The sequence below is a fragment of the Heptranchias perlo genome, chromosome 13 (assembly GCF_035084215.1).
Source record: "Heptranchias perlo isolate sHepPer1 chromosome 13, sHepPer1.hap1, whole genome shotgun sequence".
In the NCBI taxonomy this organism is placed as follows: Eukaryota; Metazoa; Chordata; class Chondrichthyes; order Hexanchiformes; family Hexanchidae; genus Heptranchias; species Heptranchias perlo.
In genome coordinates this window covers 48,982,013-49,006,714 of record NC_090337.1, presented here as the reverse complement: position 1 = coordinate 49,006,714, position 24,702 = coordinate 48,982,013, and the positions used below count along the sequence as shown (strand labels likewise).

General features: G+C 42.4%; 1 protein-coding gene across 1 annotated transcript; it reads left to right on the top strand.

Moving 5' to 3' along the window:
• Window positions 1-5,823: 5,823 nt before the first annotated feature.
• On the top strand, window positions 5,824-24,399 carry LOC137331567 (retinol-binding protein 2-like). The gene is made up of 4 exons (XM_067995444.1): window positions 5,824-5,997; window positions 19,739-19,917; window positions 21,577-21,678; window positions 24,220-24,399. The coding sequence occupies exons 1-4, from the start codon at window positions 5,925-5,927 to the stop codon at window positions 24,268-24,270; spliced, it is 405 nt and encodes a 134-aa protein (XP_067851545.1). The 5' UTR covers window positions 5,824-5,924; the 3' UTR covers window positions 24,271-24,399.
• Window positions 24,400-24,702: the final 303 nt, after the last annotated feature.

The window sequence follows — 24,702 nt, the reverse complement described above, 5'->3', positions numbered from 1 at the left end:
TTGGAAAGGAGTGCGTCCTCCGACACGGACTCTCCACAGCTGTGTCTACTACCACTCTTTGCTCATTCCCACTTGCGAACTGTGACTTACCAGGTGAAAACCCAACTAACTGTCTAACAGGACCCACCAACTGCACTGGTGCCTGGTAAGCCTAAGTCCTGTGCTGATGCACCCCCATAAGGAATCAGGTCCACTGAGGAATGGTCATCAGGAAAGTCCACAGACTGCTGTTCTACGACTCAAGGCCCTGGGGGAGAGAAGAGACAGATATGAATTAGTACTGGCAATATAAAAATGTTGCTACTTAGCATAATTAGGATGATCATGTTTCACTCGTTGCTGAAATCAAGTCAACATGACTGAGTCTTGTATGAGATGTGGGTCAGAGATATTTAATTCAGTCACCAGGCAACTGCAAAGACCCAGTCTCTCCATCTCCGATTGCCTCTTCCTTTGATGATACCAGCTGCTGTAGCGGGCCACCTCCAATCCTTTCCCTCTCCCTTGTATTTTGTGCTCGCTTCTCCTGCAACAAGGGAACAACAGACCTATGAGTGATTGTAAGGCATGTCTTCACCCGCTGGATGCAGTGCATTCGGTGAGGGTGACTATCAGGCAGATGCATCACATTGCATAAGGATTGGGGTGAGTGGCAGTGGTGGACGGATAAATGAGGAGATGAGGCAGTGCATAGAAAGTGAACGATGGATGCTCTTCAAACTTAAGTGGCTGTGAGAAGTGATGTGATGGAGTATGCTTGACAAGACAGAGTGAGGTGTGCACTCGAGGATGTAGGTGAATCTGCAATTGTACTCACCTTTCCTGACCTGGTTAGGTCATTAAACCGCTTCCTGCACTGGATCCAGGAATGGGACACAATACTCCTGCTGCTGACCTCCTCAGTCACCTCTAACCATGCCTTCTTGGTGACAGCAGCAGGTTTCTTCTTCCCATTGCTGGGGAAAGCTACCTCCTTCCTGCTCCTTACTGCACCCAGCAGTTGATCAAGTGAGTTGTCATTAAAACGGGGCACAGCCTTTGAATGTCCTGAGTCCATCTTGTAAATTTGCCATTTCTTTCCAACACCTCCCAACTCCTCCAAATTCCATCTTTGAATTGACCCTTTAAAATGTCAAGTTGAGATCGCGTCATGCGGGTGCACATCACACCCGCTGACGCACATTGCAGTCACGAAATCCGGAAGTAAAATGATAATTATGTGTCCATGTTGAAAACGGACATTCCAACGCGCCAAAACTTCTTCTGGGTTTTGTGCCTGCTATCACCACAACACTCCCACTCCCCCCTACCCAGAACCCACCCCTGCATTATTATTGGTCCCCTTGTGACCCACTGGTGCAGTTCTTCCCTTTTTCTCTTCTGTAATGTACTGCTCCTCTTTGTTGAGTCGACTGGAGGGCTTACAGGATAAAGGTCCACATTTTCTGTTGAATCTGAAGGTAGCTGTCATGACCCATGAAAAGTCAGGATGTACACACTATCAGAACTGTGCTGTTCACCTCCTTTACATGTATCATATGCCGATGGTGGTGAAAAAAGTGCCACCATTGGCACATTATCAAAATTATCTGTCACTTTTGGTGCCAGCAATGAGGTGAAGGCAACAAAAAAACATGATGGCTGCCAACCTGAAGGATAATGTCATCATGGTCCTCCCTGTGATCGTAATGAAAGGGTTTAAACTACCATTTACATATAAGGAGCTTCCCTAGCCACGAGTGAAGACACTGAAGTAAAAAAATAAAGTTTACAAATCCTTCCTGAAACAACAGTGCCAAATCAAGTTACTGCTGCTGGCATCGGCCCAGTTGTTTTGAAGAGTTCTTCTAATTTTTTCCTAAATTCCCCAATTGCTGGAGAAAATCAATTGGTTGAGTGCTAGTGAAACTCTTGCCCATGCAGAGAGAGTGGAAAGTCCTCAGCCGCGCAAACTGCTAGTGGGCATGTGTTTTCTTTTGTACCACGACTTTTACTCATGATCTCATTGAATGGCAGAACAAGCTCGAGGGGCTGAATGGCCCAATCCTATTCCTATGTTCTTAGTGCAGTTAAAATCATCCTGTAGAACAAATAGGTTGATTTTAATGGAGGGAGGGGGAACGCCACCTCTGAAGTGGTTTTTTACCATTAAAAGACTATTGGTTATCAAGTAAACCAGAGTCTAGTGCAATTTTTCTTTAACCTTTTGTACAAATAGCTTATCTTGAAGTTTAGATACCTTTACATCAATATCTTATTTGTAAGAGGAAATAGGAGCCAAATAACACACCATTGACATTCTGCTTTCCCAGTATTATAAACTATGGCAGTGAAAGTCTAGTCAGTAGTTTCCAAATATACTGCAAGTTTGACTACTCAAAGGCCTTGACTGCTCTGTATAGTGACACTGCATTGGCTTTACTAGCAGTCACTGAGACAATGTCCCCTCCGTAGCTAAGGTTGAGATAAAGCAAAAAAAGGAATTCTCTTGGTTTTTAAAAGGCATCCATTTTCTTTCAGTTTGAAGGGCGTGGTATGCTTTGGCATATTTTTATCTTTTCTATCAAATGTCTAATGCTATTCCCATAAATAGACTTTTGTCTTCTACATTCCAGAAGCTGTACCCTTTTCCATATTCTGTCCCTGCATGCTGAAGCCAAACAATTATCCCACTTACAGAAATCTGCATACTAAATTTCATGCTGTTTTGCACCGCACCACCAAACTCTCTTTGAAATGGTAGATTTTGCTATTTAAATTAGATATTTCGACTATAGTAACTAGTAACTTTATTTACAAACAAATAGCCAAGGGTACATTAGTGTAGTGGTTATGTTACTGGACTAGTAATTGAGAGGCCTGGACTAATAATCCAGAGAACATGAGTTCAAATTTGAGAATTTGAATTCAGTTTAAAACAAAAGTCCGGAAATAAAAAATTTCCCGATTAATTAAAAGTGACCATCTAACCATAAAAATCCAATTGGTTCACTAATGTCCTTTAGGGAAGGAAACCTGTTGTTCTTACCCAATTTGGCTTATATGTGACTCCAGTCCCACACCAACATGGTTGATTCTTAACTGCCCTCTGAAGTGGCCAAGCAAGCCTCTCAAACCTGGGCAACTAGGGATGGACAATAAACACCGGCGTTGCCAGCGACGCCCATGTCCTGAGAATGAATAAAGAAAAATATATATATTTAAAGCAAAAGAAATGGCAAATGCCAAAAGAACAATGTTAGTGGAATATAAACACAATGAGAATGTGCATAATGGATTAATTACCCTTTGTAAACACAATTCTGATTTAGTTCAACTGTCTGTATCAAATTGGTGAACAAAGCTTTTGTTACAATGTTGCAAATTCAGTCTCCATTTTAACCTCTGGCACAATCTTCTGGCTCATGTGTTCACAAACTCTCCCAAAAGCTTTTGAGATAGGGGTTTCTATGCTTTAAAAGCTTTTTATGTGTTAAGGAAACAATACCTCAAAGCTTTTGAGATAGGGGTTACTATGCTTTAAAAGCTTTTTATGTGTTAAGGAAACAATACCTCTGTCAACTCATAGATGTATTGGTTCTCAGAGGAATCAAATGCGTTAGTACATTTTTCTGGTTAATATAGGAGATTGTAAAATGGTTTCTCAAGCAATACTTCATGTGTAAATCCAATTAAAGAGGGCAGGCTCATTGTACAAACACCAAGAGTGCCTGGTGAGAGACAAAATCAATTCACATGTACATGATGAATGGGTTTGTTGGTTCATTGTCTTTACGATTGAGCAAACCAGTTCTATATGGACGAGTTTAACCCATCCCGACTGGCAGGAACAGGGCTGGCGTGCTGCTAAAATTGCTTCAGAGTGCTAAGCGCCCTATTTCCACTGCTTTCCTGCTGACTGCCATTTTAACCTTGCGCTAATGGCCAAAGTGCCCACCAGAAACAGGTGGCGGTCTCACGAATGCATGTAAATTGGGGTACTATGATGTCATTAGGACTACAATGCGATTTTAACGCGAAATCATGGAAGTCCCACCCAGTGCCCAATCCACTAGTAAAACTTAGCATAAATTGGTCTCATAGTTACTGGAAGCACTACTTAAAGGGCCACTCAGCTGCAGGTAATTGGATCATAGGCATATGTGTGCCATTGTGCTGTTTGGATTGCCAGGTGTTTCCAGCTTCCAGATTGCTTCTTTCTGACATTTTTTGCCTCACTTACCCTGGTTAAGCTCTCACAGCATATCATGGGTGCCATTTTGGCCACTTTTATTTGGATGGAGAGAGAGGTGGAGCAAGAAGAACAGCAGCAGCCTCAGCACCCACCACGAGCAGCAGTTGAGGGGGGCTGCTCGCTGGAGGCCATACTCAGCCCACAGGGTCTGCAGGCCAAGAATCAGTGCTTTGGATCTATCTGAGGAACAGTGCATCGGGAGGCTGTGATTCTCCATGAAGGCTGTCGCAGACCACTGCAGCCTTCTGCAACAGGACCTGCTGCTTGCTGGACTAGGTGGTCATGCTTTGCCAGTGGCTGTCAAAGTCAAAGTCTTAACTTCTTTGCCACCTTCTCCTTCCAGGTTGCCACAGGGGACATCTCCCGCATATCCCAGTCTGCAGTGCACAGCTGCATCAAACAGGTCACCAATGCCCTCCTTGCCAAAGAAAACCTGTACATCACTTTCTCCATTCACTTCATCTGTCAATGGGAGAGAGCTCAGGTATTTGTAGCAGTGACTGGCTCCCTTCACATCCAGGTCATGATAGACTGCACACATGTTGCCATCAGGGCATCAGAAGACCAGCCAGCAACTTTCATCAATCGGAAGGGCTACCACGCAATTGAAGTCTGCTGTTGCTCATGTTGTGATTGTATGCTGAATGATGTGATGGAAGGGAGTGAAGTGGTGAGTGCTGGGGGAGGGGTCAAAGGAGTGTTGGCAGGTGTTGTTGAGCGGAATGCAGAGATGAAGAGCTGGACTCACCATTGCTGCTCTCATGAGGTAATTGAACCTCTTCCTGCTTTGAACCCTAGTCCTGGAAATGATGCTCCTGTCCAAACTTTCTCAGCCACCTCTGTCCAAGCCTGCTAGATATTAGTCCTTGGTATCTTCCTGCGAATGTTGAGGAACAGTATTTCCCTCCTTGCCCTGACCTCCTCCACCAGGACCTCCAGCGAAGCATCAGAAACTCTGGGGGCTGCCCTATAGCTCATTACTGTTAAGAGAATTGTGTCCACAATTGCTTTAAGAGGTGCATTCCTGCTTTAAATAGGCCTTGGGCACCTTGCTAGAAATTTTGCCGCAAAAATGCTCGTTTCCCAACACTATTGGATGGGCAGCCCCTCAATCTTATTCAAATGGGGCCTGGGAGTTAAAATCACCTGGACCTCATGCTGGCGCTCTCCCCACCCGCCCAATTCCTGCTCCAGATTAAAATGGGTCTTGTATGTCACAGGAAGCCCCTGCTAACAAAATTAATTAGGCCATCTGCTATTTTGAGTAAAGACAGTTTGAACATTCCGATCAAAACAATTCAGACTCTGTCACAGGTATTAATCTTCATAATTTCTATGTTGCCCTTTTGATTATTTAATTGTTTTATTTAAGAGGATTTGTCCAAATCACACTTCTATCTCTCATTTACTTTCAAAAATTGTCTGTAAAATTAACTAAAATACCCAGTCTTTGGAAGTTAAGTAGGTTTGTGAATTTGCCATTTAATCAATGACGAAAGGAGCTTGTGCAATAGGTAAAAGTTTTGCACTTCCCTTATGTGATAATATTCTCTAATCTGTTGAACTATGGTCCTTCACGAGATAGCTCGGAACAGTATAAAAACAAGAGCATTCAGTATACGACCCCGATAGATCGTCCTACAAAGTAGATTTTCTATTCCTTGAGTCTTTTTTTCAGAAAACGGACAAAATGCCAGCAGATTACAACGGTACATGGGAGATGACACAAAATGAAAATTTTGAAGGCTACATGAAGGCTTTGGGTAAGTTTTGACTGCTCTATAGAATTTACTAAAAGACTGGCAATCTCGAAGATGAAAATCTTCCCTATTTTTATTTTTGAGCTAAATCTATACACAGAATAATGGAATTGCAGGCTGTGAACTTGAAGCCATTATAATAGGGGAGGATTACAACTCAAGACCTGGGTGTGTCTATAAGATCAATGACAACAATTTTGTTTAATGTCTATAATACAAGTTCCTTTAATTCTTGCTTCTCTTCATGAAAAATTTGTGATAAGCTGACTGTACAGGTAAACAGCCTTTGGGTAATGAAGAGCAATGGCAGTTGAGGGCTTTTCAAGGTAATAAAAGTTCCAGTTCATATATCTTCTAAACAGGCATTTTCTGTGGGTAAAACTTGGTGTTGTGCGGCAAATGTTATCATGTGGACTATTTGTAATCTACTTATGAGTCAAGTTAAATCACTAGTTTATAAAATGATGAACTTAATTATCATTTAAACAAAAGCAAAATACTGCAAATGCTGGAAATCTGAAATAAAAACAGAAAATGCTGGAAATAGTCAGCAGGTCAGGCAGCATCCGTGGAGAGAGAAACAGAGTTTACGTTTCAGGTCGATGACCTTGCGTCAGAACTGGAAGAAGTTAAAGATTTAACAGTTTTTAAGCAAGTACAGAGCCAGGGAAAGGGGGTGAAGGTGAATAAGGTAAAAGAGACAAATGGAAAAAATTTGTTGGGCTATGGGGAAAGAGTGGGGAAATGGGACTAACAGGATTGCTCTTGCAAAGATTATTTTTATTAGGGATGGGCAATAAATGCAGGCCTCGCCAGTGACGCCCACATCCCATGAACGAATAAAAAAAAAGAGCCAGCACGGGCTCGATGGGCTGAATGGCTTCCTTCTGTACTGTAACGATTCTATGGTTCTATGAAATCCCAGAAGAGCAGAACAGAGAAACAAGGAAGAGAAGTGGCAGTGAATTAAACACTAAAACAAAAGCAGAGTACTGCGGATGCTGGAAATCTGAAATAAAAACAGAAAATGCTGGCTCCCTGGCTTTCCTTGGCTCTGTACTTATTTAAAAACTGTTAAATCTTTGACTTCTTCCAGTTCTGACGAAAGATGATCGACCTGAAATGTTGGGTGGATTGGCAGGTGGGGGTGGGGGGGGGGGAGTTGGTGAAGGTGCATGTGGCAAACCCAGATAAACAAAACTTACCGTTTCCGACGCGAACGCAATGTAATGGATGGTGATTAAAGTTCTTTCCGGGTTTCGCGCCCGTCAGCCAGCCTGAGAGAAAGGCTGGCTGCCGACAGGAGCTGCAACGCCGAGGGGCGGGGGAGAGATAGAGAGAGAGCAAGACGTCATCCGACGCTGGAACAAAAGATCGGGGTGGGGGGGAGAGGGGAAGATCGGGGGAGGAGAGTGGAAGATCGGGGGGGGGAGAGGGGAAGATCGGTGGGGGGGAGAGGGGAAGATCGGGGGGGGAGAGGGGAAGATCGGGTGTGGGAGGAGAAGATCGGGGGGAGAGTGGAAGATTGGGGTGAAGGCGGGGAGATCAGGGGGACATCGGTGGGGGTGACGAGGGGGAGATCAGGGAGGACATTGGGGGGTGAAGAGGGAGAGATCGGGGGGACACCGGGGGGGGATGAAGAGGGGGAGATCAGAGAGGGAGACATCGGACATCGGAGCAGGGTGGAAAGGTAGGTTGATTTTGTGTTTTAACTTTGTGCAATGGTTTTTTATTTAACTTATTTTGTTTCTTTTGCCTGATCCGGCCCCTCACGCCTGGTTTCACCAGGCATGAATCAGAAGCTGTGGGAAAGCCGCCCAGGTAAGTTAAAAATCGTTCTAACTACCTAATATGTCACAAGTAAATTGCCTTAAGTACTTCAATGAGGTACATTTGGTTCTTTAACTATCATCCCACCGGCTGTGGGGGAACTTGGAAGTTGGCAGGTTGGAGCCGGCTTCCAAACCCGCTCTGCATTTCTGCAATTTTCACAGCCCCTCCCGCCCGCCCCCAACGCACCCGCAATTTACGTTTAAAATTGAGCCTGTTGAATCTGTTTCTCTCTCTACAGATGCCTCCTGACCTGCTGAGTATTTCCAGCATTTTCTGTTTTTATTATTATTATTAATTATCATTTATCTCATTTGCTGTTTGTGGAACCTTGCTGTGTGTAAATTGGCTGGCGTGTTTGCCTACAAAAGAACAGTGATAATACTTCTAAAAATCAAGTAATTAGCTGTGAGGCACTTTGGGATGTTCTGAGGACATGAAAGATACTATAAAAAGTTCTTTCCTTTTAAATTATTACGCGTCAATCATTAATATTTTGGCAGCCAGATCCGCATAGCTCCATTTGCTGGCAAATATATTTGCAGCCTAGAATGCTCTCCATCAAGCATCGCTACTTGAGTTGACACCACTAACAGAAGTAATTCCCATCACTGTATACTGCAGGTGGGATTTTTTGTGAGAACAGGAATTCCCGCCTCAAGTATGCAAAGGCTGGAATCACTTATATTAGTACTGGGACTCAGCTGTGGGGAGAGGGAAGCAGGGGAAACAAAGGCAATAAAGGGAAAAGGGAAAAGTTGTAGCTGAAAGCCATGCCTTATGAAAGAAAAAGACATACATTTAAGGTGGTTGGCAAAAGAACCAAAGGTGACATGAGGAAAAACTTTTTTACACAGCGAGTGGTTAGGATCTGGAATGCACTGCCCGAAGGAGTGGTGGAGGCAGATTCAATCATGGTCTTTAAAAGGGAACTGGACAAATACTTGAAAGGAAAAAATTTGCAGTGCCACGGGGATAGGACGGGGGAGTGGGACTAGCTGGATTGCTCTTGCATGGAGCCGGCACGGACTCGATGGGCCGAATGGCCTCCTTCCGTGCTGTAACCTTTCTATGATTCTATGATTGTAAGAAGGGAGAGTCTAGGGGCAGGACTTGTGGGTGAGGGGGGAGAAGATGGCTGTGTCGCTTTGTGTCGGGGGCAGTGGGAGAATTTCAGCATTAACTGAGAAGGAGTGGGAGGGAGCATTCATTCATTCCTTTAAAGAGTGGGGTGGGGGGGGGGGAAGTGCCAGCATGAACTGTGGGGTGGGTGGGCAAAGCATGGGTCAGTTACATCTTGCTTTATCAACTGAACCATGGGGCAAAGGGCTTTTGGAGTAATTTTTCTGCAGTTTTACTGACATACTCAGGTGAAACTTGAAAACTAGTACCAAAATTGAAGTACTGCCAAAATATCATGAATACAAGCAGCACAGATGCCAACCTTTGGCAAAATAAATGGCAGCTTTCAGTTTACTCGTAAAAAGTTGTTCCTGTTAGAAATAAAATGCAAGAAAATGTATAGGGGGCGAAATTCAACATTAGCGGGGCGCAAAATGGGTGGCCGAGGATCAGTCATGCTGCCTGATTCGGGTGGGGTGTATAACAGGGGGCCAATCTGATATCGCCCGTTCTGCGCCCCCGCCAAAGTTTTCTTGCAAGCTCATCATAAACACTCAAATTTCCCTGTGGAATTACAAAGTTTTATTATTTCCTTCTTAAATTAACAAGCCATATGCTAGACTGAGATAACCCACAGTGTGGGTAGCTGAATAGATTCCAACCAAAAGTGATTAATTCTTCTTAGGATTGAAGTAAATACTGTACAGATAAGTAGAGATATAAGTGAACATTTTCCCTGCGCAAGATGATGAATCCTGTGCTTCTGAGACAATGGGCAAGACATCTGTGGAAAGTGATAGTTTCATAGTATTCGTTGCATAGTACAGGTTGTAATTTTTTTTTGATATTTTGGAGTTTCATTCAATTACAGTAAGGGTCAGGAAGAAATCACACACAGCTTCATCCTTTTAGCTATGGTTGTTCACCTTTCTCTGGAGATTAAAACAATTAGGAAAAGTCAATAAAAATGCAAACTGCATGTACTCCGTGGATGGGGCAGGTTTGGAGTAATCTTTTTCCACTTTTATTACTTAAGTTTCTGTGTACAGCTAATTTTTCTGGTAAAATTCAAGAATTCCTGTAAATATGGAAATACTCTCTCTTCAAACTTCTATTCAGTCTCAGAGTTTTAGAGGGAAAAATTCTACCTGTGGGCTATTTTTGGTGGAATCAAAAATGCATTTTTTATAAACACGTTTCCTATTTTGCTATAAATAGGACACAGAGGAAATCTTCTTCTTTACTTGCAAATTGTGCTCTGCATGTAAAATTAAATAAAATTATATTACGAAATGGGAATTTTTCTTTAACTTATAGACAGAGCAAAATATGCCCTCCGCTAGTTTTATTTTAGTCTTTGCTCTGGTTATTTTGCTCTCTTTCTCCCTTCTAAAAACAGCCTCAAGTTTTTCTGTTGATAATACTTCACAGTAATAAGCGGGCTGTAAAAAACGTTTAAGAGCAGCAGCTAGTTACGCAAAGAGAATTCTCAGCAGAGTAGAACACTTGAGCTTTACCCACCACAGTTCAGTTCACAAACTGTTGCTGTCTTCAGGATCAGATTGCTTTTGTTATTGGCTGTCGCAAGTCTTTTTTAAATGTGGAATGCCATAATGGTTTTAGGAACAAAGGAACGTAGGCCATTCAGCCCCTCGAGCCGGTTCCGACTTTGAAACAGAAGAAGCATTAAATGCATTTTCATTACTGCTGGGATCTATGAAATGCTTACTTAGATGCACTGCATAGTGCGCCATACAGACCAGAAAGGTCTCAGGTTTAGTCTCTGGTCTGTGCTTAGTTAGCTGATGCAACTGTCAGGGTTAGTATCCCTGAGCTAGGGAAGGGAAGAATAGGCCAAGGGTTCTCACTCCTAATCAGTAGCCAATGGCTCCTGCTGGAAAGTATGAGTGGCTGGACATCAAGTGAGGATGCAATCAGCTGTGATGCCCTCCATGATAAAATAGCCAGTTGGGATTCACTGATAAGGCTCATATATGAAAATTGGCCATATAGGCAAGGTACTGAAGGGCTTCAGAATCTGTGGAACCATGCAGCAGTAAGGATTCAATGCTTTTAGGGGAGTAGGGGAGAAAATTCAAAGGATAAAAAACCTCTCATCCCATGATTTTTTTCTTTCACTCTTTGTGGCCGATTATCCATCCTCGACTTAGATCTTCCCTCAGACAGCATAGCCACACATTGTGTTGGAACATCATTGTGCTGCATCATCATCATTCCCTCAGCAATTTAAGGCATCGTCTCTATGCCTCAAAGTCAGAGGTAAATTTATTGGTGTATGAAACTGGTCACTCATGATGACAAATGAAAGCTGGTGTTACAAAGTTAAAAATGAAGAGACTGCACAGCAGAGATAAAGTATCATTGCATTATGTTGGAGGTTACTGCAGCATATCTGGTTGAAACGAACTGTTCATAGAACAAGGTCATTGAATAAGTCTATTCTTGATTAATTTAAATCCACAGGACTCAAATTTTCAAAATGCTATTTGAATGTATTGGCTGGATGGAGATTCAAGATTTTTGTTTCAGCAATCAATATATTTACTCTTTAAATGTGTATTTTTATTCATAGTGAGACAGTGTAGACAATACTTACATCAATTTAAAATATAGTCTGTTCTTTCTCGTACTTATATGTTTGACTATTTATCTATCACATATAAAAGTCTTGCATCTTCCTGTTTGTCACACTTATTTCCAGTGTCATATCTAGGTATTACTTTTAACTGTAAGGTATTTTATGCTTATCATCTTACTTACTTTTCAGTCCTCCCAATGCTAGATGGCATTGCTGCTCCTCCAAGTTCTGTCTCCAGGTCTATTTCTCTAGGTGACACTGAAATTATTTTTTTAAAATAGTTTTTGATTCTTTGACTGCCTATTTTTTTCAGGAAAGCACTTTATTTTTAAATGGTGTTAATTTTCTTCCCTGCTGCCATCACCAGTTAAGTTTTATTTAAAACATAATTTAATTATAAATTTCCTGACCCTGCTGCTGCTTCCATGGGCCTTGGGCCTCACTGCTTCGTCTCCCCTGGGCCTGCTTGTTCTCACACGGCTTCAGCACTCAACTCCCCCACTCAGGTCTTTGGCCAACCCATTCGCACTGTTCAGCCGCTACCTGCCCTTGGGCCATGCCATCCCAATCCTTTTTCTTCACTTAGTGCTGGGAAACTGACTTTGGCTTCAGGTTCCAGAGGATTGCAGAGTGTGAACAGATAGCTTGCTGAGGGGGAGGAAATGGGAGATGAGACAGGAGGGAGAGAATGGAGGGTGAGAGGGAAAAGAATGGGGGCTGATGGGAGATGATGGGAGAGGGGATGGGAAAGATGGTGAGGCCATGGAGGGGTGAGGGGCAACAGAGACAATAGCGGAACAAATATAAGAGGGACCATGCAGGGTGAAGTAGTACTTCAAAGGGGTGGGGAGACAATGAGAACAAAGGGATCATGGAATGAGGAAGTAGTGGGAAAGGCTTGGTACAAAGGAAGTGATGGATGCAAGAGGGGAAGAAGCAGGGACATCATTGGGAGGGTATGGGGTTGTACGCGAGGGGATTGAGGAGAAAGGGAGGCAACAGTGGAGTGAGGGGCAAGGGACAATACAAGGAGTGAGCAGGTCATGGAAACTAGTGGGAGAGGCGATATAAATGAGGAGTGCTTGGAAAGGGGAAGTGGTGCGAGGGTATATGGGGCTGCAGGAGCAAATATCAGACAAGGAGGCTAAAATGCTACTCCCTCTGTGTTCTTTTCTTCTGCCACTTTGTGCTTTTGCCAGATCCCTCCCCTCAAGTGTAAGAAAAAGACAGCATGCGCTGCCTTCCCATGAGAAATGCCACGGGAGATTCACTAATTTAAAAAAATAAAGTTTCATTTTCCCAGCTAAATAATTATCATTTATACCAATTACTGGACCAGAAGAAAATTGCTTTTAATATATAACTAATACATAAATCAATAGATCAACTAAGTAACTTTGTAAAAACTCACAGTATAATACAATAATTTTGAAGTTTATTGAAAGCATTTTAAACAACAGCTAAAAAGGTCAAAAATAAAAAATAACTAATTGAAGTAACGGAAGCTGCCTTCAGAGCTTTTTCTCAATATTTAAGCAGTGCAATTCTGAATCTTCCATTTCATTGACAACTGAACCAAAAGTGCTCATGGTTTATTCAGTTGTGAGATGTACTTGCTATAGAATTTCCTAATAAGAAATGACAGGTTGGCTGAGGATTTTTGTCTCCTACCCAATTGTTAATTCCTGGCAGCATCACACATTAACAATGTGTGGCCAACTAACACAAAAATCGATTAAAAACTTAATAAAACTTCAATATATAATAAAACAGATTACATTTTAAAAAATTATGGACAGGAATGACTCAAGTCTATTATCTAATCTTGGGGTTCAGGTGACAGAGATATATATATATATATAACTCAAGCTTCGTTCTTGAGACTTCTTGTAGCTCCATTGGATTCTTGCCTTGTAATCACTTCTGAGTATTCATTATCATAGTATCACAGCACAGGAGGAGGCGATTCGACCCATTGTGCTCGTGCTGGCTCCCTGAAAGAGCTATCTGTTGGAAATGTACTATTATTAATGCTACTAAGGGTTGTTAATCCTTCTAAATAATAACTTCCATGATGATTCAGGCCCGAGTGTGACCGAACATGCAAGCTTTATTATAGACACAAGAACAACGTTCTAATGCGGTTATATCAAACAACAAGTATTTATATAACCATGTTCTAATACAGTTATATCAAATAAACAAGAATGGTACAACCTGACCCTAGGAAATCTCAAGCTGATCAGACCTGGTTCATAAGTTATCTGGACTTATGCCGCCCCAAGAAGCTGCTTCTGCCTTTTAGTGGGACAGTGTCCCAGTTTATATATCTTTCTGAAGCATAGTTGCTTCTAGTAGCTTAACGACATTAGTCTCATGATGTCATCTATCCCGGACATCTTCTCCTCAGGGTGCCCATTGTTCTAGTCATCTTTCAGATATCCATTCTATGGTGTTAACTATTGTCAATCCTATCTAATTTATGGGGGAGGGACATGCCCATATTTTTTTGTGTATTTGGATTGTTCAGATGCAGAGATTTAAGATGTCTCATCCTGTATACGCCAATCACGAAGGTTACCTAATTATCTGCACAAAGCTCCTGTAATTAACATAAAAGATTAGTCTGTGTCCAGGTCCTGAGTCTTTGGGATTTCTTGTTATCTGTTTCTGACAATTGGTCTTCAATGTGTCTGTTTCACGCTTCTATTGTCTCTGCACTATTCCCAATCACTATGCCTGATGTCAGATAATCATTCCCTGTAGAATGTTACCTCCCTTTGTATTCTCGCAGATGCAAGGTCTGCCCACAGCCTCGCTTTTTAGCCAAGACCCTGAAGCTTTGCAGGATGGGATACATGATTATGATTTGGTTGAGAAATCGTATTTCTCACACTATCCAATTAGTCCCACTCTCCTGCTCTTTCCCCATAACCCTGCAAATTTTTTCCCTTCATGTATTTATCCAATACCCTTTTGAAAGTTACGATTGAACCTGCTTCCACCACCCTTTCAGGTAGTGCAGTCCAGATCATTACAAATTGTTGCGTAAAAAATGTTTCCTCTTGTCGCCTTTGGCTCTTTTGCCGATCACCTTAAACCTGTGTCCTCTGGTTACCAACTCTTCTGCCACTGGAAACAGTTTCTCCTTATTTACTCTGACAAAACCGTTCATGATTTTGAAAACCTCAATCAAATCCCCCTTTAACCTTCTCTGTTCTATGGAGAACAACCCCTGCTTCTCCAGTCTCTCCACATAACTGAAGTCCCTCATCCCTAGCACCATTCTAGTAAATCTCTTCTGCACCCTCTCTAAGGCCTTGACATCCTTCCTAAATTGTGGTGCCCAGAATTGAAGACAATACTCTAGCTGAGGTCTAACCAGCATTTTATAAAGCTTTAGCATAACTTCCTTGCTTTTGTACTCTGTGCTTCTGTTAATAAAGTCCAGGATCCTATATGCTTTTCTAACAGCCATCTCAACTTGTCCTGCCACTTTCAAAGATTTGTGTACTTACACCCCCAGGTCTCTCTGTTCCTGCACCCCCTTTAAAATTGTACCATTTAGTTTATATTGTCTCTCCTCATTCTTCCTACCAAAATGCATCACTTCATACTTCTCTATGTTAAATTTCATCTGCCATGTGTCTTTTTACCAGTATGACTATGTCCTCCTGAAGTCTGTTGCGGTCCTCCACATTGTTTATGACATTTCCAAAGTTTCATGTCATCTGGCGAACTTTGAAATTATACTCTCTATACCCAAGTCCAGGTCATTAATATATATCAAAAAGAGCAGTGGTCCTAATACTGACCCTAGGGAACACCACTGTACACTTCTCTCCAATATGAAAAACAACCATTCGCCACTACTCTGCTTTCTGACCGGTATCCAATTTTGTATCCACGCTGCCACTGTCCCTTTTATCCCATGGGCTTCAATTTTGCTAACAAGTCTATTTTGTGGTACTTTATCAAATGCCTTTTGAAAGTCCATAAACACAACATCAACTGCACTACCCTCATCAACCCTTTCCATTACTTCATCAAAGAACTCAATCAAGTTAGTCAAACACGATTTTTCTTTAACAAATCCATGCTGATTTTCAATTATTAGCCCATACTTTTCCAAGTGCCAATTTATTTTGTCCTGGATATTGTCCCTAAAAGTTTCCCCACAATTGACGTTAGGTTGACTGGCCTATAATTGTCGGGTTTATCCCTCTCCCCTTTTTGAAGAGGGGTGTAACATTTGCAATCCTCCATTCCTCCGCCACCTAAGGAGGATTGAAAGAATGTAGCCAGAGCCTCCACAATTTCCACCCTTCCCTCAGTAACCTAGGATGCATCCCATCTGGACTGGGTGACTTTTCTACTTTGAGTGCTGCCAATCTTTTAAGTACCTCCTCTTTATCTATTTTTAATCATATCCAATATTGCTACTACCTCCTCCTTTACTGCTACAATGGCAGCGTCCTTTTCTCTAGTGAAGGCAGATGCAAAGTATTCATTTAGTGCCACAGCCATGCCTTCTGCCTCCACAAGAACATCTTCTTTTGTCTGTAATCGGCCCCAACCTTCCTTTGACGACCCTTTTACTATTTATATATTTATAAAAGACTTTTGGGTTCCCTTTTATGTTAGCTGCTAATCTATTGTCATATTTTCTCTTTGCCCTTCTTATTCCCTTTTTTAGATCTCCCCTGTACTTTCTGTATTCAACCTGGTTCTCCACTGCATTATGAACCTTACATTTGTCATAAGCCTCCTTTTCCTGTTTCATTTTAATCTCTATACCTTTAGTCATCCAGGGAGCTCTAGCTTTGGATGCCCTTCCTTTCCCCCTCATAGGGATGTGTTTACTCTGTACCCGAACCATCTCCTCCTTGAAAGCCTCCCATTGATCAATTACTGTTTTGCTTAACAATTTTTTGATTCCAATCCACCTGGGCAAGATCCCGTTTTAACTCACTGAAATTTGCCCTCCTCCAGTTAAGCATTTTCACATTTGATTGTTCCTTGTCCTTTTCCATAACTATTCTAAACCTAATGATATTATGATCACTGTTACCCAAATGCTCCCCCACTGAAACATGCTCCACTTGCCCCACTTCATTCCCCAGAACTATTTCCAGCACTGTTTCCTTCCAGGTCGGGCTGGAAACACACAGATCCAGAAAGATCTTTTGCACACGTTTCAGGAATTCCTTCCCTTCTTTGCCCTTTACACTGTTACTGTCCCAGTCTATATTGGGATAATTGTAGTCCCCCATTATCACTGCTCTATAATTTGTGCATCTTTCTGTAATTTGCCTGCAAATTTTCTCCTCTATCCCTTTCCCATTATTTGGTGGCCTATAGTAAACATCCAGTACTTTAATAGCTCCTCTATTATTCCTTAATTCTAACCAAATTGATTCTGTCTTTGACCCCTTTACATTATCCCTTTCCAGTGCTATTATAGTTTCTCTAATCCTCCCTCCTTTCTTTCCTTCCTTATCTTTCCTAAATACCTTGTAGCTAGGAATATCAAGTTCCCAGTCCTCCCTTTCTTTGAGCCAGCTCTCTGTTATTGTCACAATATCATAGTCCCATGTGACGACTTCAGCCTGCAGCGCACCAACCTTATTTACCATGCTATGTGCATTTACACACATGCACTCCGATCTCATCTTAGACTGCCTCCCATTTGCCCGTCTGATCCCACCTGTTTCTGCGCTATTCTTTACTCCCGTACTTCTTGTCCCTCCCAGTCCTCTGTGCACCTTGTTTCTCTTCTCTAATGTTTCATCCTGGTGCCCATCCCCCTGCCAAATTAGTTTAAATCCCTCCCTAGCAGCACTTGTTAGCCTCCCTATGAGGACATTGGTCCCAGCTCTGTTGAGGTGCAACCCGTCCATCTTGAACAGAACCTTCCTGCCCCAGAACTGGTCACAATGCTGCAGGAATCTGAAGCCCTCCCTCCTGCACCATTGCTCCAGTCACGTATTAAGGCACAAGTCAGGAGTGTGATGGTATACTCTCCACTTGCCTAGATGAGTGCAACTCCAACAACACTCAAGAAGCTCGACACCATCCAGGACAAAGCAGCCCTCTTGATTGGCACCCCATCCACCACCCTAAACATTCACTCCCTTCACCACCGCGCACTGTGACTGCAGTGTGTACCATCCACAGGATGCACTGCAGCAACACGCCAAGGCTTCTTCGACAGCACCTCCCAAACCCGCGACCTCTACCACCTAGAAGGACAAGAGCAGCAGGCACATGGGAACAACACCACCTGCACGTTCTCCTCCAAGTCACACACCATCCCGACTTGGAAATATATCGCCGTTCCTTCATCGTCGCTGGGTCAAAATCCTGGAACTCCCTTCCTAACAGCACTGTGGGAGAATCTTCACCATACGGACTGCAGCGGTTCAAGAAGGCGGCTCACCACCACCTTTTGAAGGGCAATTAGGGATAGGCAATAAATGCTGGCCTCGCCAGCGGCGCCCACATCCCATGAACGAATAAAAAAAAAACTTATCCTACTATTCCTATACTCATTAGCACATGGCACTGGGAGTAATCCAGAGATTACTACCTTTGATGTCCTGCTTTTTAACTTTCTCCCTAGCTCCTGAAACTCTGACTACAGGGCCTTAACTCTTTTCCTTCCAATGTCGTTGATTACCACACGGACCATGACTTCTGGTTGTTCCCTTTCCCCCCTCAAAATATTCTGCACCCTCTCAGTGATGTCCTTTACCCTGGCACCAGGGAGGCAACACACCATGCGGGACTCACGTCGATGGTTGCAGAAACGCCTGTCTATCCCCCGACTATTGAACCCCCTATAACAACTGCATTTCTTTTGCCCCCCTGTGCAGCTGGGTCTCCCACGATGCCGTGGATTTGCTCCTGATGGCATTCCCCCGAGGTGTCAAAACCCTCATTGGTATTCAACACTGAATATTGGTTTGTGAGTGCCACACTCCCAGGGGACTCCTGCATTGCCTGCCTGTTCCTCCTAATCTGTCTGGTGGTCACCCACTTCCTCTCTGCCTGAACTCTTTGTAGCTGCGGGGTGACCACCTCCTGAAACGTGCTAGCCACGAAAATCTCAGCTTCCTGTATGCACTGTAGTGACACCAGCCACCCGTCAAGCTCAGAAACTCTGAGCTCGAGCTTGAGCACTAACTGCACATATGGCTTTCCAGGACACACAAAGTGTTCTGGAGTTCCCACATGGCACAGGATGTGCATGCGACGGGCCCCAGCTGTCCTGCCATGTTAGCTAACAGTTATTTAAATTGTCCTCTATATAATTAAAAATAGTATTGAAATATTGTCTCCTGTTGGAGGAGAATGGCTTGAAAGTGGATTACAGGAATGACTGAATGTCGAGGATTTCTGTTGGGCTATTGCGATCACTGGGCACAAAACCTTGCACTGATTCAGGATAACTGTGAACCTTATTTTATCATACTTATTGGTTACTGCAGCTAAAGTGTACCTTAGCACAGCTCGCTGACAGTCCTGTTAGATCAACAGCAGTAGCCAAATAAACAGACAGTGACAAAAAGTCTCTCTATTATAGCCCAGAGGCACAAGATTCCCAATTATTATAGTCTTCAACTAGACTACTAAGTGTGATTGGATAATGAGCCTTCAACAGTTCAGATAGTAGTTTTTCATTATTGCCAACTGTCTGACATCTGCTGGTGACTGTTTTCAATGTGAGATATCAGCTGTAGCCTAAATAGACCTTGTTTCATTGGAAACAGCATAGCACAAGCTTTCACCTATGTAAATGCTGATCATAGTGCTGGGCTGGGTAAAAATACTGCTTTTTTAAAGAAAAGTCAGCTAGCTCACGGATAAAATGAAACAAATAATGACTGCAATTTTCTAGCTGTAACTGTGAAATCACTGCCCATGTAATACGGAAGGGACCTTAGCTGTGTAATAATGTTCTCACCAACTACAGTCTTGATCATTTCTCTCAGGGGAACAGCTTACCTCTGCAGGCCTGAAGTGTCATTCCTATTTGTCTATAATGCCATGAAACTGTGTTTAAAGCTCTGATATAAATGTTTCATCCTGATAACAAGCAACAACATTTCAAGCAGTCAGCGAGCTTATATAAAACCATAACAAGAGCTTTAGATTCCTCATGCTGAACTGAATTTCTTCTCTCCAATGCAGACATAGATTTTGCCACCAGGAAGATTGCAATTCATCTCAAGCAGACAAAGGAAATCAAACAGGAAGGAGACAAGTTTTTCACTAAAACTCTAAGTACCTTCAGAAACTACAGCTTGGATTACACCATCGGGGAGGAATTCGAGGAAAGCACAAAAGGCCTAGATAACAGATCAGTCAAGGTATATGGCAAACATGTTATTTTTCCATGAGGGTATTTTTCTGGATGTTTCCACCTTTTTCTTGTATTTTTTCTTGCCAATTTTTTTTTTATTTGTTTGACTTAGCACCTTGCAGCTGAAAGGGAGGATGTATGACCTGTTCCTAGGCTAACACTAATGCCTCCTTTAAAACAGGCACTATTAAGTACTACGGAGTGCCCACACTGATGTTTAGCCCCATCGTGTTCAAATGGATTCCTTTTAAAAACAAGAAATGTCAATTGAGAACTTTACAAGTTTTTATTTTACGATGATGCTTATGAATTAATTGCTCTAGCTAAACAGGCTTACCATATATAAATATGTTAGGGTGGAAAATCTGACCCCAGCGGGGCATAATTCCAGCGTAGTTGTGCCAGGGGAGTCACAATATGGGGTGGAACCCAGATTTTCCAGGCTTCCACTTCCCTAGTGTCCTAACTGCAGTTAGATCACATGTTTGTGGATGTTTCTGGGATACCCAGCGAATTCTGCCCAACTTATGCCTGTTATTTCCCATGGTTCCCATGCCTGCTCAGAACAGGGTGTCGTTCTGAGATCCTAGTGGCAAAGTGGGGCGGGCAGCTACAGTTAATGTTGATCTTCACCATCCACCTCCCAAATTCCAGAAGGTAAAGACATCCTATCTTCTGTAAGCTTCTATCAGTAGCGGAATGCAGGCTTCCTACCATCCTTTAGCTTTTTATTTTCGTTCACCTATTAATGCCAATAGTTATAACCATTGCTGCTTAGTATAGGTGAACCTACTGTAGGAATCATATTACTCCCTCTCATTAAGGACCATTAATAAGAACTCCGCCATTATGAGTTGTACATTACCTATGCCTCAGCATAGGCACAATCTCTCCAGTACAGACAGTTTCACCGACACTAAGGAGCATGTGTAGGAACGATTGCAATTTAAAGTCCAAATGTAAAGGTACTACAGTTTCCTACCATCCAAACATTTTAGGTCGGAAGAAGATACAAACGCATAACATGTTCGATAGTTTGCGGTCTCTTTATTATTGATGTTTTAGATACCAATGATTGGAAACATCTGTAGTTTTTTATTGGTGAAGTAAAGTCATGCACCAAATGCTATTTTGAACACATGGTAGCACCATTTTTACTGGCACTGCAGTGAACTGGTGTTCTGGAGTCCAGTCGGCATTTGTGGCAATGAAGTAAATAAGATTAGTTTTATACCAATTCAAAATTAGACTTTAAAAAATAAATTCTTGCACTTCTCCCCTGAGGATGTTGACTCCTTGCTGGGATATGGTTCCACGAGTGCCAGATAACCTCTGGTACCTCATCCAAGTGGCCATAGTTCAGGAGTGAGCCATGACAGTGAGTATAGGCAGACTATTTGACTGCAGGGACATCAGAGGAATGTTCACACATGCATGCTTCCAGCAGGGGTTACATGATAACAATTAGGAACAGGAATCCTGGCTGAACTTGCACTCCCTACCCCAGAGACAAAGAGGCCAAATGTAGAACCCAACTGAGATCAACTATTTCGGCACAGATCAGAGATTGAACCTCGGACCTTTCTGGTTTGTATTGCTCAGCCACACAAGTGATTAAACTCAATAGTCTTGAAGCCCAATAATAAACCTATTTATTTCCTTGCAGACACTGGTGAAGTGGGATGGAGATAAACTGGTCTGTGTTCAGAAGGGTGAGAAGGCCAACAGAGGCTGGAAGCACTGGATCGAGGGTGATAAACTGCACTTGGTAGGAAGCATAATTGCATAATGATTACACAGTAGTCATATCAAAGCCATGCCAGTAATGTGATGAAATATTATTTTAATGAATGCTGAGGTCAAATGCTTTGCCAAGCAAAACTATTCTTCAATTGTATTCTTGTAAAATGTGGGTGAATAATTGCTTTGAAGTTAATGTTCCAATTTTTCCAGTTCAAATATAAAATACATCTGAATGCTATGATAAGAGAATGATGCTACATAGAAAACATAGAAACATAGAAAGTAGCAGCAGGAGTAGGCCATTCGGCCCTTCGAGCCTGCTCCGCCATTCAATATGATCATGGCTGATTCTTTACCTCAATACCATATTCCCGCTCTCTCCCCATACCCCTTGATGCCTTTTGTGTCGAGAAATCTATCTATCTCCTTCTTAAATATATTCAGTGACTTGGCCTCCACAGTCTCCTGTGGTAGGGAATTCCACAGGTTCACCACCCTCTGAGTGAAGAAATTTCTCCTTATCTCAGTCCTAAATGTCCTACCCCATATCCTGAGACTGTGAACCCTTGTTCTGGATCCTTCCCCCAGCCAGGGGAAACATCCTCCCTGCATCCAGTCTGTCTAGCTCTGTCAGAATTTTATACGTTTCAATGATATCGCCTCTCATTCTTCTAAACTCGAGTGAATACAGGCCTAGTTGATCCAATCTCTTCTCATATGACAATCCTGCCATCCCAGGAATCAGTCTGGTGAACCTTTGCTGCACTCCCTTATGGTAAGTATATCCTTTCTTAGGCAAGGAGACCAAAACTGCACACAATACTCCATGTGTGGTCTCACCAAGGCCCTGTATAACTGCAGAAAGACATCCTTGCTCCTGTACTCAAATCCCCTTGCAATGAAGGCCAACATACCATTTGCCTTCCTAACTGCTTGCTGCACCTGCATGTTTGCTTTCAGTGACTGGTGTACAAGGACACCCAGGTCCCTTTGTACATCAACATTCCCCAATCTATCACCATTTAAATAATACTCTGCCTTTCTCTTTTTCCTTCCAAAGTGGATAACTTCACATTTATCCACATTATACTGCATCTGCCATGTATTTGCCCACTCACTCAACTTGTCTAAATCGCCTTGACGCCTCTTTGCATCCTCCTCACAACTCACAATCCCACCTAGTTTTGTGTCATCAGCAAACTTGGAAATATTACTTTTGGTTCCCTCATCCAAATCATTGATATATATTGTGAATAGTTGGGGCCCAAGCACTGATCCCTGCGGTACCCCACTAGTCACTGCCTGCCCCCCGAAAAAGACCCATTTATTCCGACTCTCTGTTTCCTGTCTGTTAACCGTTTTTCAATCCGTGCCAGTATATTACCCCCAATCCCATGTGCTTTAATTTTGCACACTAACCTCTTATGTGGAACTTTATCAAAGGCCTTCTGAAAATCCAAATACACCACATCCACTGATTCTCTCTTATCTATTCTACCAATTACATCCTCAAAAAACTCCAGTAAGTTTGTCAAACACGATTTCCCTTTCATAAATCCATGTTGACTTTGTCTAATCCCATTGATATTTTCTAAGTGTCCTGTTAGCACATCCTTTATAATAGATTCTAGCATTTTTCCTACTATTGATGTTAGGCTGACCAGTCTGTAGTTGCCTGTTTTCTCTCTCCCTCCTTTTTTAAATAATGGGGTTACATTTGCCACCCCCCAATCTGCAGGAACTGTTCCATAATCTATAGAATTTTGGAAGATAACAACCAATGCATCCACTATTTCCATGGCTACCTCTTTTAGCACTCTGGGATGCAGATTATCAGGCCCTGGGGATTTATCAGCTTTCAGGCCCATTAATTTCTCCAGCACTATTTTTTTTACTAATACTAATTTCCTTTAATTCCTCCTTCTCACTGGACCCTTGGTTCCCTAGCATTTCTGGGAAGTTATTTGTGTTCTCTTCCGTGAAGACAGAACCAAATATTTGTTTAATTGCTCTGCCAATTCCTTGTTCCCTATTATAAATTCTCCCGTTTCTGACTATAAGGGACCTAATTTGTCTTCACTAATCTTTTTCTTTTTACTAACTTGTCGAGAATAAAAAGAAAATAGCAATGTCACTGGCTCTGCTTCCTGCATCTCTTCTGATGCCTTGCGTGTACCTCACCAGTTGTCTCTCTGTATCAGTTAATGGTTACTGTAAATTTCATTTTTCTAGAGGCAGATGTATGTACCACTCACCTTTGAATCACATGTGGCAAACAAGAACTGCACAGTTCAAAGAGATGTCTGACCACCACATTCTCAGGGCAACTAGAGACGGGCAATAAATGCCAATTTTCCCAATTTTTTGCCTTCATCTGTCCCCTCCTGAAGAGACTATGCCATGTTAGCACCAACAGCCCTCTGATACTTTGCCCAAATGGCCATCTATCAGACAACGAGTGTCCATCAGTGGAGGCACCACAGCCAAGCCTGACCCTGTGAATTTGCTTTTAATTGGTGATATACCAAATAATGTATTTTAATTTTTTGTTTTTTTTTCTTGGCAGGAGTTAACGTGTACCGACCAAGTGTGCCATCAAATTTTCCAGAAAAAATAAATAAAAAGATGTTCAACACAGATCTTTGTCGATCAACATAAATGTGGACTTTTATTTTTCTAATATGCGGCAGATCCATGCCCAATGTCACTGTATGTGTGTTGTGTTTGACAATAAAGGGAGTTTTGCACACTGTATGAGTAGTGATTTAAATTACACTAAATTTATTTATACTATACACCGTGTAGAATGAAAGCATTACATTAGGAACCTTCAATGCCTAGCTCCCAGTGGTTGTTTCCAAAGAGACAGCACATTCTCTTTAATGTTCAGTGCCAATAATACATCAGCAGGACTCAGATTCATCCTTATTTGCCTCAGGCAAACATACCTCCCGTTGGCTTATCCTCAGAGAAGAGCTCCATCATAGTTGTCGAAAAATTCTCTGTTCTTCCAGCTGGTAGTTCAAGACAACAGAGATGAAACATTACA